Raw genomic sequence first — 17,045 nt, forward strand, 5'->3', positions numbered from 1 at the left:
TAACACCTGTATACATTTACTCTGTGACGTACATTACTGTAAAAAAAAGTATTTTCCCCTTACCAATTTCTTACTTTTTCTGCACTTTTAGCCATTTCAGATTGAGCAAACTTAAATACTAGACAAAGATAACTTGCAAGTAAACACAAATTGCAGTTTTAAGGCCTGATTAAGGAAAAAAAAGCCATCTGAATCTACATGACCCATGTGAAAAAGTAATTGCCCCCTAAACCTAATAACTGGTTGAACCACCCTTAGCAGCAACAACTGCGGTCAAGAGTTTGTGATAACTGGCAATGAGCCTTCCACATCGCTGTGGAGGAATTTTGGCCCACTCTTCTTTGCAGAATTGTTTTAAATCAGCCACATTGGAGGGTTTCCAAGCATGAACCGCCTTTTTAAGGTCATGCCGCAGCATCTCTATTGGGTTCAGGTCTGGACTTTGACTAGGCCACTCCAAAACCCTCATTTTTTTATTTTTTTTATTTTTTTTTTAAGCCATTCAGAAGTGGATGTGCTGCTGAGCTTTGGGTCATTGTCCTGCTGCAGAACCCAAGTGCTCTTCAGCTTGAAGTCACGAACTGATGGCCACAGATTTAGAAATGGCTTTGTAACCTTTTCCAGACTGAGACATGTCAATTACTTTTCTTCTTATCTGCTTCTGAATTTCTTTGGATCGCGGCATGATGTCTTGGGTTCAATAAGGCCCACTTCACTTTGTCAGACAGGTTGATATTAGGTATGAAACTGAACTCAGCTTTCCACAATAATATGATTAACCACAGTTACCTCATTATTTAACAAGGGGGAGTAATTACTTGTTCCCATTACTTTTTCTCTTAATCATCACAGAAAAACTGCATTTTATGTTTAATTGGGTTATTTTTGTTAAATATTTAAATTTGTTTGATGACCTGAAACAGTTAAGTGTGACACACATGCAAAAAAGTAGGAAATCAGGAAGGGATAAATACTTTTTCCCAGCACTGTATCTGCAACATCACAACATCCTAGAGTCTCCATAGTTTAACACTGAGCTGGCAGACAGGTCAGAATGCTATGGTAGAATTTGCTGTTCAATTGTGAGATTGCTTGCCTGTCAAGTTCAGAATGATATCTGTAGATTTTATACTGAGGGATATCAGTCTGGTTTCCACTCTCTCTGTCATGGCTTGTTTGAGTTTGGTTTGAGATGCAGCATTTGTAAAATACAGAAAATAATAAAGAAAGGCAGGACTCTACTGTGAGGTTAGACGGGCCTCTGATAATTTGAACACAAGGAACAGATAAATAGATGACAGTTTAATACCATATATGCAGGCCTAGTCAAACTTTTTGTTAATCAAGTGGTATGGTATGAAAGGCCTACAGTTGAAATCAGAAGTTACCAACACTATATAAAAAGACGTACTTTTTTTCTCACTCTGACATGAAATCAGAGTAAACTGTTCCTGTTTTAGGTCAATTAAAATTACTAAAATTATACATACAACAGAATAATGAGAGAATGTGGTATTTAGTACCATTACCTTTAAACTATAGGACTTGGGTCAAATGTTTTGAATATCTTTCCACAAGCAGTATGCTTCAGGTCACTGTCCATTTGGAAGACCCATTTGCGCCTAAGCTTTAACTTCCTGGCTGATGTCTTGAGATGTTGCTTCAGTATTTCCACATAATGTTCTTTCCTCATGATGTCATCTGTTTTGTGAAGTTCACCAGTCCCTTCTACAGCAAAACAACCCACAACATGATGCCCACCCCTGTATTTCACAGTTGGGATGGTGTTCTCAGGTTTGCAGACTTCCCCCTTTTTTCTCCAAACGTAAAAATGCTCATTTTGGCCAAACAATTCAATTTTAGTTTCATCAGACCAAAGGACATGTCTCCAAAAATGAAGGTGTTTGTCCCCGTGTGCATTTGCAAACTGTAATTTGACTTTGCGTGTTTCTTTTGGAGTAATGTCTTCTTCCTGCAGAGTGTCCTTTCAGTCCATGTTGGTACAGTCCTCGTTTCACTGTGGATAATGACACACTCTTAGCAGCGTCTTCACAAGGTCTTTGGCTTTTGTTCTTGGGTTGATATTCACATTTCAGACCAAAGCACGTTCATCTCTGGGACACAGAGCCCGTCTCCTTCCTGAGCAATGGCTGGACACTCCCATGCTCTTTATACTTGTGTATACTTTTAACAGATGAACGTGGCATTTTCAGGCATCTGGAAATTGCACCAAGGATGAACCAGACATGTACAAGTCCACAGTTCTCTTCCTGATATCTTGGCTGATTTCTTTTGACTTTCCCATGATGTTACACAAAGAAGCAGTGTGTTTCAGGTGTGTCTTCAAATACATCCACAGGTGAGTCTCTAATTAACTCGAATGTTGTCAATAAACCAATCAGAAGCTTCTAAAGACATGACATCATCATCATCTGGGTTTTCCCAGATTGTTTAAAGTCATAGTAATCTTACTGTATGTAAACTCCTGACTTTGAGGAAAATCATGAAAAATTGTCTAAAAAATCCTTCTCTCATTATTCTGGCATTTAGCAAATAGAAATAATTTTGGCCGTCCTTATTGACCTTAACAGGAAAAGTGTGTGTCTTTTTATATAGTGTATGTAAACTTCCGTTTTCGACTGTTATTCATTATTTTACAGTATGTGATTTGTCTAAATTGACAAATGAAATGAAATTAAGATTGATGTGGAATGTGGAATGGCTCTCACTCAGTACAATGGGTGTGTCAGTACTGAAGTGGAGTTGCATGATGTGGATTCAGCCCATAGCCTCACCTGTCAGATCCACACAGATGGCCGTAAATCGGTTTGTACAGCGTTCATCTCTCCAGAGTCCGTCTGAATACATGCAGACACAGAACTGGTTTGCGCCCTGGTTCCCTGGCTCCCCAGAATACCAGTTCCTGTAGTTCTCTTGGCCCTTGCTGTAGTAGGCCTGGTCTGACAGAGACCAGCCCCAAGTGTTGATGTCATCATACAGCCCGATCCAGGCACGCTGGACATCATCTGGACTCTCATCTGGCAACTGGAGTCTCCTCTGGTTGGCCATCTTGTTTAGGATGAGTGCATCCTCCATGCTCTCCACAGTGGCCAGGTCGGCGTAGTGCTGTCTGCAATAGTTCCGCGCCTCCTCCTGGGTCTTCCGCTCATAGACAAAGTGAAACTGTCGAGAGGAGACTGGAGCCAGGGCTGAAAGAGGAGCAGGGACCACTGTCAGGCTGGAGTTATCAATGGAGACAAAGTGCTCTGTTAGGAGGGTAGAGCTACTATAAAATTCAAAAATATTAAAAAAATGTTTAAACATGTTCAGTTCTGGCCTTTGAGATCAGGCTGCACCCTGTCCAGAGGTTTAGTTGTGGCGTGACTCTCAGCAGTGCTCTGCTGTGCTGTTGTGCCTTTGACGCTTCATGCACCAGACAACATGTTCACGACATAACTATTCATTTATTAATGGAAAAGCCTTGGCTCTGGCATGAAAACAATTTAAAGTAGGTAAAGGTGGACTTTATATGTAGGAAATTATTGGATGAAATATTTCAAAAAAAACATCTGTATTGCCAGAAACTATGTGGTTAAATGAATCAAATGTTTTCAAAGGCCTGAGCAAAGAAACTGCTCTTCTTGATGGATATCAAATTTACATGGCAAGTAAACTCAAAGTAAACTTAACAGTTGTGACATGCTGCTAGTTATATTTGTGTTATAATACATAGTGGCACTTCCCTTTTCACTTGCTAATGTACAGAGTACCAATGAGATTACACTATATTGCAAATTAATAAATAAAACGTTGCCTCTTTACTTATTCTGTAGTTTTGCCAAACTCGTAGCTGCCTGCTGACTATAAATGGCACATTTATTTTATTAAACTCTTCAGGGATATAGAACGCTGTGTGATGTCATTAGACAGTGATAAATAAAAAGGTGGACTTAAGACATATTAATAATCACATTTAAACACAATTGTGTTTTCAAGACAATTCCACACCTTGTGCTCATTATAGTTAAGAGCGTTGCATTCTAATAGATGTGTTGAAAATAGAAATACTAGTACTTACCAAAAGATGTCACTAAGATCAGAAATACAGGCTCCATGTATGAATCCTGTATTATGGTATTTTATCCCTGCTCTCTCTTACCACAGATAACATACTGAATGATACACAAGCTTATTCTTTACAACACCTGACTCTTTTGACTTTATTCAAATTAGTTATATAATATAGTGCAAATGAAGCATATTTATAGGTCCCATATCACACAATACAGATTACATACAGTTGAAACAAGATATTTACATAGATTACATACAAACAAACTTTTTTTTTCTTGCTGTCTGACACGAAATTAGACTAAACTTTTCCAGTTTTAGGTCAGTTAGGATTACCAAAGTTATTTGAGTAATGAGAGATAGATTTTTCAGACAAGTTTTTATTACTTCTATAATTCACCCTTAATAATGTCCAGTTGCCACATGCTTCCTTCAGTTATCTTAGCATAATAACATATAGAGTAGACAGCTAAAGGCACAACCCGCCTCGCTATCTTTTCATATCGTACCAGATAAACTGTGATGTGCTGTGATTGATTTGATTAATCTTCCTGCTGTCTCTAAAGTGCTCCGTGTGTGAAAGATACATTTATTTTCCAACAACATAAACATCCTGTAAAGGCTGCAGACCATAAGCAGAATGTCACTAAAAAGAAATAAACAAAACCAGATTGTTTCACCTTGGAGCCCAGCTTTGGCTCTCGGTTTAACAATTACCTTAACACCACTCTTAACACCTTCATATAAAAGGTAAATGCACCTGCGGCTCACGGTTTCGGTCAAATTTGGACCAGTGGAGCAGAGAATTGAGAGACGCCCATGGATTAGCTGCGTGATGCGTTCAAGCCAGGTGCTCTGTAAAATAAAGGATTTCTTTTAAACAAAACTTTTATTATTATGTCCTATTTAGACAAAAGCAATCATTAAATTATAAATCATTGTTTTATATAATTTATCAAATTAATATACCAATCATTGTGCTGTTTTTGTCATTCACAAAATATATAGGCCTATTTTTACCAACATTTTCTGCTGGTCATCGTGTCCGACTGTCGTTACTTTTCTGGTCATTTGCAGGTAAAAGCTGGCATATGCCAGGGGCCTTTAATGGCCAACTCTATTGTTCTCCTTGTTCCCTTTGTTTGCTTTGGTTCTGAGGATGGGGTTATAAATTGGGGACTGATGTCTCAGGCCCCCATTCCTGTTCATGGAAAGATTGTCTTTCTAAACAAAAATAGGTTCTTTAACTCCCCTCTCAAAGAGCTAAAAAAAACAGGACCACAGGGAATCTGAACGTAGAAGGAAAGGCGTAGCCATTCCTTACACAGTGAGTGTGTCTGAAAAACTTCAGAGAAATTTATTTTGTAACTTCAGAGAATTTTCAGACAGTCTACTTCAACCCTACAAACACTTTAAGACAGAAACTGGTTCACCCTAAGGACAAAACCCCGAGCCATAAACAAAGTAATGTGGTCTACTCCAATCAGTGTAGTGAAGAGTCCAGTGAGCGTTACACTGGAGAAACTAAACAGTCACTCATAAGAGAAGGTACCAACGCTGTCGAGAGAGCTCCTCTGGACCCCAGTCTGCTGTACATCTGCATCTCAAAGACACTAACCACTCCAATAGGGCCATTAAAGGTTGAATGTAGCCGGTTAAGGCTGAAACTGTAAACAATAGCTGTTTCCAGTTTCAGTGTAGTTAGCTCCTTCCTTCAGACGGATCTAAGGCAGTGTCCAGCAGTCCTGACCAGAACTGAAGAAGCGGCTTGGATGAGCAGCCAAACGTCTTCACTCCTACAAGGTTTTGTCCTGTTGACGGATTTAACTTTGGCTTTTATTATGGATGAGACCTGGGCGACTGAGGGATTACACAGACATTTTGAGCTTTGGAGAAGTAGACAGACTAATAATAAAGGGTTATTCAATTATGTGTGAATGAAACAAAACAGAACCCAGCATGTTTTGGTGAGGTAACAACAATTTTGTCTAATATATGACCTTTAAAAAACAGGGAGTCTCCATGGATCTATAATACGAACTGGAAAAGACAACAACGCCCGGGAGTAATGTAGTAATTTGAGTCCAAGTAAAAGTGTCTGTCGTCTTATCTCTGTGAAATGCAGTGCTTTAATGTGGCCAGCTCCAGTCTGTATGCAACTTTAACTGTTGGGCTGTCTCCTCCTGCTTTCTCTCTGTCCTCTCCCCTTCTCTCCCTCTTTCTCTCGCATTCCTCCTCTTTCCTCCTTTGCCTCCATTTCTCCCTCTTTTCTCACTCTTCCTCCTCTCTTTCCCTCCATTCTCTTCTATCTCTCACCCCTCGCCTTTCTGTCTCCTGGTTCCCCCTCTCTCTCTTTCTCTTCCTCCTTCTATCCTACTCTCCCTCTCCATCCCTCTGTTGCCCTGCTTTCTTTCTCTCTCTCTCTTCTGTCTTCTACCTTTTTTCTTCCTTTTTCTTTATCTCTCCCTCTCTCCATCCTCTCCTTATTTCTCTCTCCCTGCCTCTGTCCCTCTGCCCTCTCTCTCTTCCTTTCCCCCCTCTCCTCTGTCCCTCTGCCCTCTCTCTCTTCCTTTCCCCCCTCTCCTCTGTCCCTCTGCCCTCTCTCTCATTCCTTTTTATTTCTCTCTCTCTCTACTTCTTTCTCCCCCTCTCCCTCCTCTATTCCTTCCGCTTTATTTTTGTCTCTACACACACCGTCTCCTCCCTCTCTCTCCCTGTCCTCTGCTGCTGCTGCATTTGACCCGTGCAGGGCTGACTTTTGCTCAGCTCACCCAGAAGAAGCGAGGGAGGTTTGGCTGGTTCTCTCAGTCCACAGAAACACAGGGTAAAGCTTCAGACGCCCATCGCTCCACTCTTCTCTCTCTCTCTTTCTCTCTCTTTCTCTTTTGTGTATGCTCTGCTTTGCATGTTGCTCTTTGTCTTTTTTCATTCCATTTTCACCTTTTGTCATCAGTCCATCTTGTTTGTCACAGCTGTGTCTTCATTTGGCTCTGTCAAGCCACAGATATTGTAAAACAGATAAGGGTAGAAATACTATGTATAATTTGTTTTCAGAAGATTTATCTTTTCAGTGATACATTTGCCTAGATTTGTTTAAACGAGTTTCTAACGACTTTTAATGTAGAATATTGCACTTAGTAAATCATTTAAAGAAGAAATGTTACAGACTCACACAACCGGTCTAAAGTTTGGACACACCTCACTCACTGTTTTATTTTTACTACTTTCTACATTTTATACATATGGACGACATCAAACATATGATCCAAGATGTATGGAATTACGTCAAAAAATGTTAAATAACTAGAGCTGGGCAGCGATTGAAACGTTTAATCACAATACAAACATTTACCGCATGTTGTGCCAAAGTCAGAAAACAGTATAAAAAAGATTCCCTAAATAGCTGTTTATTTGACCTTTTAGGCTTAAATATACCTTTGTATTCACCCAGTGTTGTGCTGGTTTGACTTGGATATGATTTTTATTTGTCATTTCAAAATGTCCAAATAAAAGTCAAAATAATATAAAAAGCTCAGTATTAGGCTATTTTGTTATTTTTCTAATGTCTACATTCAAATAGAGGAGTGAAGTTATTTAACCTTTTGAATCTGAAACTATTTTTTTCTGTGGTTGTCCTGTGTGGTCTGCTGCTTCTTTCCACTCACTATGAGCCTAATAGAATAGAATAGTCCTCATATTTAGTCCTTGTTTAGTCCTGGTTCAGTTCTGGTGCAGTCCTAGTTCAAACCAGTTCACTTCAGTGAGAATCTACAATGTAGACAATGTACAAAGTCATGAAAATGAAGAAACATAAATGAATGAATGTGTCCAAACGTTTGACTGCTAGTGTACATTTATATACATATTTATACATTTATATTTGGCCTTTTGTCCAATACTCCTAGGGCAACCTGTCAGTGGGTGAGCAGTACCAGAGATCCAATTTTAGTTCTTTAGCTAGTAGGGCTGCATGATAAAAGATGTTATTTGATAACTGTATATTATTGTCATATTTTTGTATACTTTTTGGCACAATAAGTTCAGTTCATTTAAAACCAAAAATGCACATGCCTTCATTTGCTAGTCAAACTGGATAAAAATGAAACCCTTTTTGTGTATATTACTTTCTATAAACAGTTCACTTCTGTAAAATGGAAAACTCTGCACTGTTGTCATATATTTGTGATATATTGTGCAGCTCTATTAGCTAGGCCTGAACACCTTAGACAGATGTCTGTTGGGGACAGCCAGAGTAACACCCCCAGACCCCACAGTTTGGGGACTGAGCACAGGTCCTTTTAGTCATGAGGCGAGAGTAATTCCAAAACTCACCCTGTGATTTTTTCATCAAATAAAAAACAAAATTAACTGGTCAGAAGTAATGTTACAATGGATACAATGGATACAATTACCTGAAATATGTGGTATGTAAGGGCGATTTATTCCTAATCTTGGTTTAATCAGATAGACCTGGTCTAGTCCTGGCTCAGATAAACTTGCTTTAGTCCTGGCTGTGATAAACCTGGTTTAATCCAGGCTCAGATAGACCTTGTTTAGTCCTAGTTTAGTCCAGGCTCATCTAAACCTGGTTTAGTCTGGGCTGAGTTACACTTGGTTTAATTCAGGCTCAGATGGACCTGGTTTAGTCCTGGTTTAATCCAGATTTAGTCCTGGTTTAGTCCTGGTTTAGTCCTGGTTTAGTCCGGGCTCACATAGACCTGGTTTAACTCCTTTGACATTGCTCATGTGCATGATAACATTGCAATAAGGTTCATATTGACAATATTCTTTCATTAAATGAACCCTCATCACTCATTCATTCGCTCCTAGACCATATTGATTTTGTGTTGTGTTGTATTTTGTGTTTAGTCACTACAGTGCTGGTTAGCTCTGCTCTTTATACAGGCAATTGCCTGGTCACTAAACTATGTTCATGATGATGCTGCAATCCTTTTATATTCTTATGGGAAAGCCTATGGGAGTCTCACTAACATAAATGAAACCATAGACAGTGATTTATCTTAAAACTAGTCAGATTACCTGGCATGGGTGTGATTTAAAAAAGTATAGATCAAATAGATGTTGTTGTAATATGCAGAAAACACAAGGTGTTCTGACTGTTATGCAGATGTTAGCCAACATAGCAGGTTATCACTCATGTCAATGTCATCAGCGCACAAAAAGTGTTGATTTAACTTTAGTTTGTGATTTTATTTTCTACAATCAACATGTTTAAGCAGTCAATTAACATTAAGCAAATTAATGATGTTTAGCAAAAAGCATCTCTTCAAACTACTTTCCCTCTACCTAATTAATAGACTATAATGCTAATCAATAATACTTAAAATTACAGTTTTTGAATCATTAGGAGTCAGTGGTTTAGGGTTTCTTCTACCCTTGATAATGTGTTCATTATGGTGAGCAGCAATAACCCACAATCTCTAAAACTCCAATAAAGTTTGTTAATTACTGCCTACACTGTCAGTTTTTATGAGAACTCTCCACTGCTACCACTCCCAGTGTGGGTTTTGGAGGAGCATGCTGGGACAACTACAGGAGCTCTACTGTACCACAAACTATTCTACTTGAAAAAACAATTGTCTTAAAGCTGTGAGTAACTTTCAAGTAATGTTAGTATGAGCTTTAAGACCAAAACATGTTTATGACCACACAAGTACCTCAGTGAAGGATTAATATCCTACATAATGTTTTTAACATGTTGTTAGTGACCCAGAGTAATCCTCTGCCACCACAATATTATTCAAATAATCAATCAAAATAATTGATTTATGTATTATTAGTTATAAAACTGACACACACACATTGAGTTATTGAGCAGAACTAGCCAGCGTCATTGTGTACAGATTCTGACTAATGATTGTGTGTGTGTCCTCAGCGAGCATGCCTAGTGAAACAGAGTCAGTGAACACGGACAATGTCCCTGGAGAAGAGGACAAGTCTCCCTGCTGTGGACCGCTCTGGTGAGGACATATCTCCATACATGCATTTGACAAAGAACAGAGAATTATTCAAATACTATTTTTAGCCTGATTAAAACTCTTTCAATTCTCAGTGTGCCAGTAATAGCAGTTCTAGCGCCCCCTTGCTGACATATTACTCATACAAACTTCTATACAGTTACCTTATTTAAATTGCATATGACAAGTTAGACTACTGATTTTGCTAAAACACAGTTAACATGATTATATTTTACTAATAATCTTAATAAGTTAATAATTTGACTTCCTGATTGGACATAGGTAGCAAATGTGACATATGTAGAGGTAAATGCTGTTACCTAGCAACCATAATGTAAACCAGGGCCAAAACTTGTGTAATTTGCCTGATTAATAAAAAAAAAAAAAACTAATAAAAAATCAAGTCAACACCTTTACTTCACTGTTTAAGGTTTAAACTGACAGAAACTGACAGAAACTGACCTAATTTGTCTACATTTTGGATAGATTTGACCATGTTAATGACACAGGTCAAGGGGTTCTGCTTTAGAACTCTCTGCTCTTTCTGTATTTTTACACTTCTCACATTTTTCCCACAAACTGCCACTTAACTGATGTAAAACTATTGTAAATACCACAGATATTATCCCACCAAAACAATCATAATCAGAAAACCATGAAAACCTGTCAGATGCACTTTAATGCTAATGTGTTCAAAGCAGACACTGAAAATGATTTTACAATTTTGAAGTTATAGTGAGTTATAGCTATGTAAACATTTAAAAATCACAATCACAATTAACAAATATTGGTGTACCAGTGCTATCTCTTTATTATATGCATGTTTAAAGTTTTAGTTGCTGAATTCACTGGCAATAGTAGTTTACTTCCTAAAATGATATATGGTCAAAATGTTTGTATAGTAAAAATCTAATATGTGTTTTTATTGTACATCTGTGTTCAAAGGTTTAAATGTTTATATCTGCATGTGTCTCTGTGTGTTTTAAACGTGCTCTCTCATCTCTTATGATGTCAGTCAAAAAATCACTAAGTCCAAGTTCAGGTTAGTATGTGGATGTAGCATGTGCCACACGTGTGCTCCTCTTCCTCGTGTCTGGTCACATGATCACATGATCACATGATCACGTGCTCTGCTCACCTGCATGATGTCATCACTGTCACATAAATCCCTTGTTTTGCATTCTGTTGTCATTATTCACCTTTCAAATCAACCATGTCTCCATTCAAATCAATGTTCTTTTGTCCTTTTCTACTTAAAGATTTAGATACTTTAAATTAATTAATAGAAGAGACTATACCCATTTTTTCAAGCGTTTAAGCAAGATCTGTCCTGTTCCAGTAGAGATACATTATGGCATCAGCTCTTGAGGTCAAAATAAGTCCATTGTGTACTACATGTATCTAAATATAATTGTTTGATAATCAGGAAGTGCATGTTAGCATGCTAAATCTTGCTAACTTTGCTGTCAAAATAAACTCCACTCTGGTCTGTGAAAGTTGTGAAAAGTGCTTATAAACTCATAGTGGTGAATAATTAGGATGTTCAGAGTGCATAAAGTAAGTGAGGGATAACTTTGGACCACTGCAGACCATTTAAAAAGAACTAGTTCTAGTTGTGTTTATGCATATCATGTATGTATTTATTTTTTATGTAACCAAAATAAACATTCATTCAGTTCTGGTTTATATGTTTTGTAAAACAGTAAAAATCAGGCACAGGTAAGTAAAGAACATTATCTTTGCTCTCAATGGAGCTCAACAGTCCCACCCACTACAAAACCTGCTCTGGTTCAAGAAGTAAATTTCATATACATTTTCCATAGACTTTGGAAAAAATTCAAATATTAAGAGAGGCAGCGTTGTGGTAACTAATGTCGCCTTTTTTTATTCAACAGTATACTTTGTATTCTCTATTAACCACCTCTACTGCGTATAATAATATAGTAGCACAATCACAACCTTTCTTTCAAAAATGTACTTAATATTAAGCATGTTTTTATTTATTTGTCTCACATCTGCCTGCTTTCCCCTCAGTCGCCAGTGGAGGCGCTGGAACCGCTTCTGCCGCAGGAAGTGCCGCGCTGCGGTCAAGTCGGTGCTCTTCTACTGGCTAGTCATCATCCTGGTCTTCCTCAACACACTGACCATTGCCTCCGAGCACTACGACCAGCCCCACTGGCTCACACAGGTCCAAGGTCTGACCCCTCCAGTAGAATTACACACAGATCCTGGTTTAGTCCTGGTTTAGTCCTGGTTTAGTCCTGGTTTAGGCCTCATTTAGTCCTTGTTTAATGCTGGTTTAGTTCTGGTTTAGTTCTGGTTTAGTCTTGGTTTAGTCCAGGTAAACCCTTGTTTAGTTCAGTCTTTCCATTTTTCCATTATCTTGATTTATTTTTTCTTCTTCCTTGTTATTTTTTCTGTTTTGGTTGCGTTGTCCTCAGTTTGTCCTGGTTTAGTTCTGATTTAGCTCAGACTTGGTTCTGTTGTCTTCCTGATTTAGTCTTGATTTAGGCCTCTGTTTAGTCCTAGTTTAGGTCTGGTCTAGTCTTGGTGTAGTTCTGATTTAGCTCAGGTTTGGGTCTTGGGTTTGGGTTTAGTCCCAGATTTTGTCCCGATTTAGTCCTGGTCTACTCCAGAGTTTAGCTCTGGTTTAATCCACCAGTAATTTAAAACAGTTAGTTGGATCTTAGAGTCATAAAAATCAAGCCCTTGGTTTAGTCCTGTCTTAGCCCTAATTTAGCCAAGGCTGACTCTGGTTTAGCCCCTGTTTAGCCCTGACTTAGCACTAGTTTTGTCCTGTTTTATCCTAGTTTAGTCCTGGTTCATAATAGTCCCAGTTTAGTTCAGCATATTATCACCATACATGATTATAACATGGTCACCTTTCGGATTTGTATATTTTTACGTATATATTTTTACTTTTAAAAGATTTTATTCTGCTTTACATTTCTGATTTCCCTTCAGATGTGGCAAACAAAGTACTGCTGGCCATGTTCACTCTGGAGATGTTGGTGAAGATGTACAGTCTGGGTCTGCAGGCGTACCTGGTGTCTCTGTTTAACCGTTTTGACTGCTTTGTGGTGTGCGGGGGCATCGTGGAGACCATTCTGGTGGAGATGACCATCATGTCTCCTCTGGGCATCTCTGTCTTCCGCTGCGTGCGCCTTCTCCGGATCTTTAAGGTTACTCGGTGAGGAGGAGCATGGGTTTGAGAGGTCGTTTCAGGTTCTACAAAATGTCAACCACTTGCACTGATTTATTACAATAGTCAAAACCATTTAAACTTTATTACAATTCATGTACACAATTTAAAAATATTACAATATTATTACTTAATAAAGCACTGGCTGCATTCCCGGGCACACCTCAGGTGAAGTCAGGCAAATCATAATAGAGCCATAACGACCCTTAATGATGTAGAGAAGGGTTCAATGGTGGTGACCTGGACACTGTTTTTACCATCCAGAAGCCATTTTCAATTTGATGGTACTGGATTGAGACACTGTAACTAAGTCCAGCCCCAAAGGGAGGAGTTTCAGCATGAACTGCCCTGCCCTTGCTTACTAGCTAACATCACTAAGGATCGTTATGACCTATTGTGTATTGACTGTCACCTACAGTGTTGTTACTGAAGTACTGAAGATGAGACATTTAATTGGATGGTAGATTAAATCTGCACTTCAGTGTCTTCAAATGAGTGATTTGTGGTTTTAAGGTTGAGGTGGACAGCGGACTGCTTGCCCAAATTGGGCGTGATTGGCCTCTGCCCCAGGGCAGCTGTGGCTACAATAGTATCACCAAGTGTGGAAGTGAATTAATAATAACTATAGTGTAGAATCTTGAGAGGCTTTGACAAGCCTGAAAAGCACATTACAAGTGTAATGCAACATTATTATTATTATTATTGCTTGGTTTCTCCGATATACCACATTTAAAGTCTTGAAAATACCTCACATAATAGAATATGGTTCAATATTCTGAATTTGGCCTTTATACTACTCTGTACTTGTTGTGGTCCCTCAGACACTGGGCGTCCCTGAGTAACCTGGTTGCTTCTCTGCTCAACTCCATGAAGTCCATTGCGTCTCTCCTGCTGCTGCTCTTCCTCTTCATCATCATCTTCTCACTCCTGGGCATGCAGCTGTTCGGAGGGAAGTTCAACTTCGACGAGACTGTCACAAAGAGGAGCACATTCGACAACTTCCCCCAGGCCCTGCTCACCGTCTTCCAGGTCAGAGGCATCAAGACATAAGGCCACATATCACTATAATCAAGTTTTTTGACTTTGTAACCAAGGTATAATGTTATAGTTCAGAGTCTTATTCCTGCATCTTTACATCATGTGTTGGGTGAGGTGTATTTCCTTTGAACAAAGAGAACAGAGATCATTTTAGGTTGTGACTATTCCTTTGTGTTTTTAAAGTTCATAACACCATCAGTGGACTTTTCTTTGGACAGATTATTTTACAGATCAAATATTCTTCGCAGAGAAGCATGTTATGTTGGAATAGGACTGCAACAATTAATCGGAATAATCGTGACTAGTCGACTATTAAATAATAATAATAATAATAATAATAATAATAATAATAATAATAATAACAATAATAATAACAATAATAATAATAATAATAATAATAATAATAATAACAATAATAATTATAATAATATATATTTTTTTATCCTTATTGTTAACTGCCAAAAGACCTTTTATGACAAAGAGAGAAACATATTTCATCAATAATATATTTTCTTTGTTAATCCTCTGTATTTAAAATAATTCATTCAAAATATGTCAACCTTTGTTTATTTAAAAACTGTATGTAGTCTGCACTCTCTCTTTGCATTTGAATGTTTTCTCATTCTCAGTATATAGAATTCTGTGGCTCATTAACTCTTGAGCACTTGTTAATAACTGTAACATGAGTGTATATGTGTGTTAGATCCTGACTGGAGAGGACTGGAACACGGTCATGTACGATGGGATCATGGCGTACGGAGGCCCTGCCTCCTCGGGGATGGTCGTCTGTATCTACTTCATCATCCTTTTCATCTGCGGCAACTGTATCCTCACACAGCCTTTATGATTTACTGTATCACACAGGACAGACTAAACAGACTTTTTTTTTTACTTACCAATACTTCGAGTACTTTTAGAGTACTTGAGTAACATTACTTTAAAGTAATAGTAATATAAAGTAATAGTACTCTTACTTCAGTACAGTTTTTAGCTCTACCCACCTCAAGAGTACCCCATGAGCTCCAGTTTTCAAAATGATTACCTAACCATCACAAGCTCTCCCAAACTCCATTTAAGTGTTTAGAAATGAGTTTTCCTGAGGCGACTTGACCAGACATCCTGCTCAACGTCTTCTTGGCCATCGCCGTGGACAACCTGGCGGATGCAGAGAGCCTGAACACTGCTCAGAAAGAGGAGGAGGAGGCCAAGAAGAGGAGGGACAGCATCAGGTAGGGGCCAGGCACCTAAAAATTGTATCTACACAATAACATTAAACATAAAAAACATAAAACATAGAAATAAATCAGTAAATGTTTATGTCATTCTGTTCATCTGCAGGGAATTAATGACAGACCAGAAGAGAAGTGATCAGCTAGAACTCCCAAACTGTGAAAAGGTAAGTTAGAGCCACTTTGCATTATCCTGAAAAAAAGGATTTAAAAAATTCAACTAAAAATTTTCCTTGGGTGCACCGGTGCATCTGACTCTGCCTCATGTGTCCTCTCTTCTCATTATAAACACGGATTCAAGAATATAGAACACTCACAAATGATTGTTTTAACTACAACTAAAATAAAAGAGGCTGCCATTGAGTAGGTGAAAAAGAAAATAAAACTAGACCGCAAAAGACGTCAAAGATGATTGAAATTGAAAGTAAGAGGTCTCACTCTGTACTGTAAAGATCCTTATTCTGCCACTCTGACTAGTAAGTCAGTAAGTCAGTATTTCATTAATAGTTTACTAATTAACCTCACAGGCTACTAATTCTAATTCAGTCTGTAAATAAAATGTAAATTCTTAATGTAAAAAAATTAGTAAATCTTTAAATATTTAGTTTATACTACACACTTAAATAAAACAAATATAGTATGAATTGTATATCTGGGTAAAAGTAACTAACCAAGTTATTTATTTGTTGTTACTTGAATAAGCGTTGGATGTTAATGCAGTCATGTTCTAGTGCACCCAAATGAAAATCTTGGGTGCACCCAACTCAGATTGTTAGTCTTGGGCCGCGTTGCTAAGGCAGGCGCTTAGCAACACTGTCAATCAAACCTGTCGCTAACGCTAGTGGGAACGACCTCGGGGAAAGAAGGACCTGATTGATCTGTTATTAATGTTCATATCTTAATTTACGAATTATACCATTTATATATACTTTCTACGTTTATAGTTAGAAGTAGAGTTTTAGTGTTATAACTATTGAGAATAAAAATGTCAAGTTTATAAAGATATTTCTCAATTTCTATATATTTATCTAACTGAAGGCAAGATGAATGTTTTTTTCATACATCTAAAGCAGATATTTTTATGTCTACAATTTGTACGATTATCCTACAGTTATTTTTGTATGTCCTCTTTAATAATCACAATAAATATGTGGAAATGGGGGCCTGGTGGTTTTGCTGTTGTGGTGTCAGTGGGGTGGAGGAGCTTAATAATAATATTTATAAGACTGTTTACATTAATAGAAATTATAAAAACTTTTTTATTGTGTGTACAAATTCTTTTGCATTCTGCAGACACCAGAGGAGCACTTGCTGGAGGATGAGAAAGACCCTTTTGCAGCTCTCAACACTCCAGGTACAAGCTTCATTTTCATGCACAAGTCTGCTTTTACAGTTATTATTGTGAGTGTAGATGATTTTTAAAGCAGACCTGTTCTGCAAAATTTACTTTTTAGAGCTTAAAATACAACAACAACAAGTTGTATTTAGACTAATTCACGCATGTTGTAAGTAATTTTTATTCTCCTG

The 17,045-nt window shown here is 37.9% G+C and overlaps 1 protein-coding gene across 1 annotated transcript in view; it reads left to right on the top strand.

Annotated features, from left to right (window-relative positions):
- The window catches only part of cacna1db (calcium channel, voltage-dependent, L type, alpha 1D subunit, b), a 114,889-nt gene that overhangs the window by 52,367 nt on the left and 45,477 nt on the right, over positions 1–17,045 (top strand). The window contains exons 10-19 of the mRNA XM_055223145.1: positions 6,821–6,895; positions 9,968–10,052; positions 11,065–11,091; positions 12,084–12,244; positions 13,014–13,239; positions 14,073–14,280; positions 14,993–15,113; positions 15,404–15,518; positions 15,628–15,685; positions 16,812–16,872. Coding sequence (XP_055079120.1) covers positions 6,821–6,895; positions 9,968–10,052; positions 11,065–11,091; positions 12,084–12,244; positions 13,014–13,239; positions 14,073–14,280; positions 14,993–15,113; positions 15,404–15,518; positions 15,628–15,685; positions 16,812–16,872 — 1,137 coding nt within the window. The remainder of the gene's footprint in view (positions 1–6,820; positions 6,896–9,967; positions 10,053–11,064; positions 11,092–12,083; positions 12,245–13,013; positions 13,240–14,072; positions 14,281–14,992; positions 15,114–15,403; positions 15,519–15,627; positions 15,686–16,811; positions 16,873–17,045) is intronic.

The sequence above is a fragment of the Periophthalmus magnuspinnatus genome, chromosome 7 (genome assembly GCF_009829125.3).
Source record: "Periophthalmus magnuspinnatus isolate fPerMag1 chromosome 7, fPerMag1.2.pri, whole genome shotgun sequence".
NCBI lineage: Eukaryota > Metazoa > Chordata > Actinopteri > Gobiiformes > Gobiidae > Periophthalmus > Periophthalmus magnuspinnatus.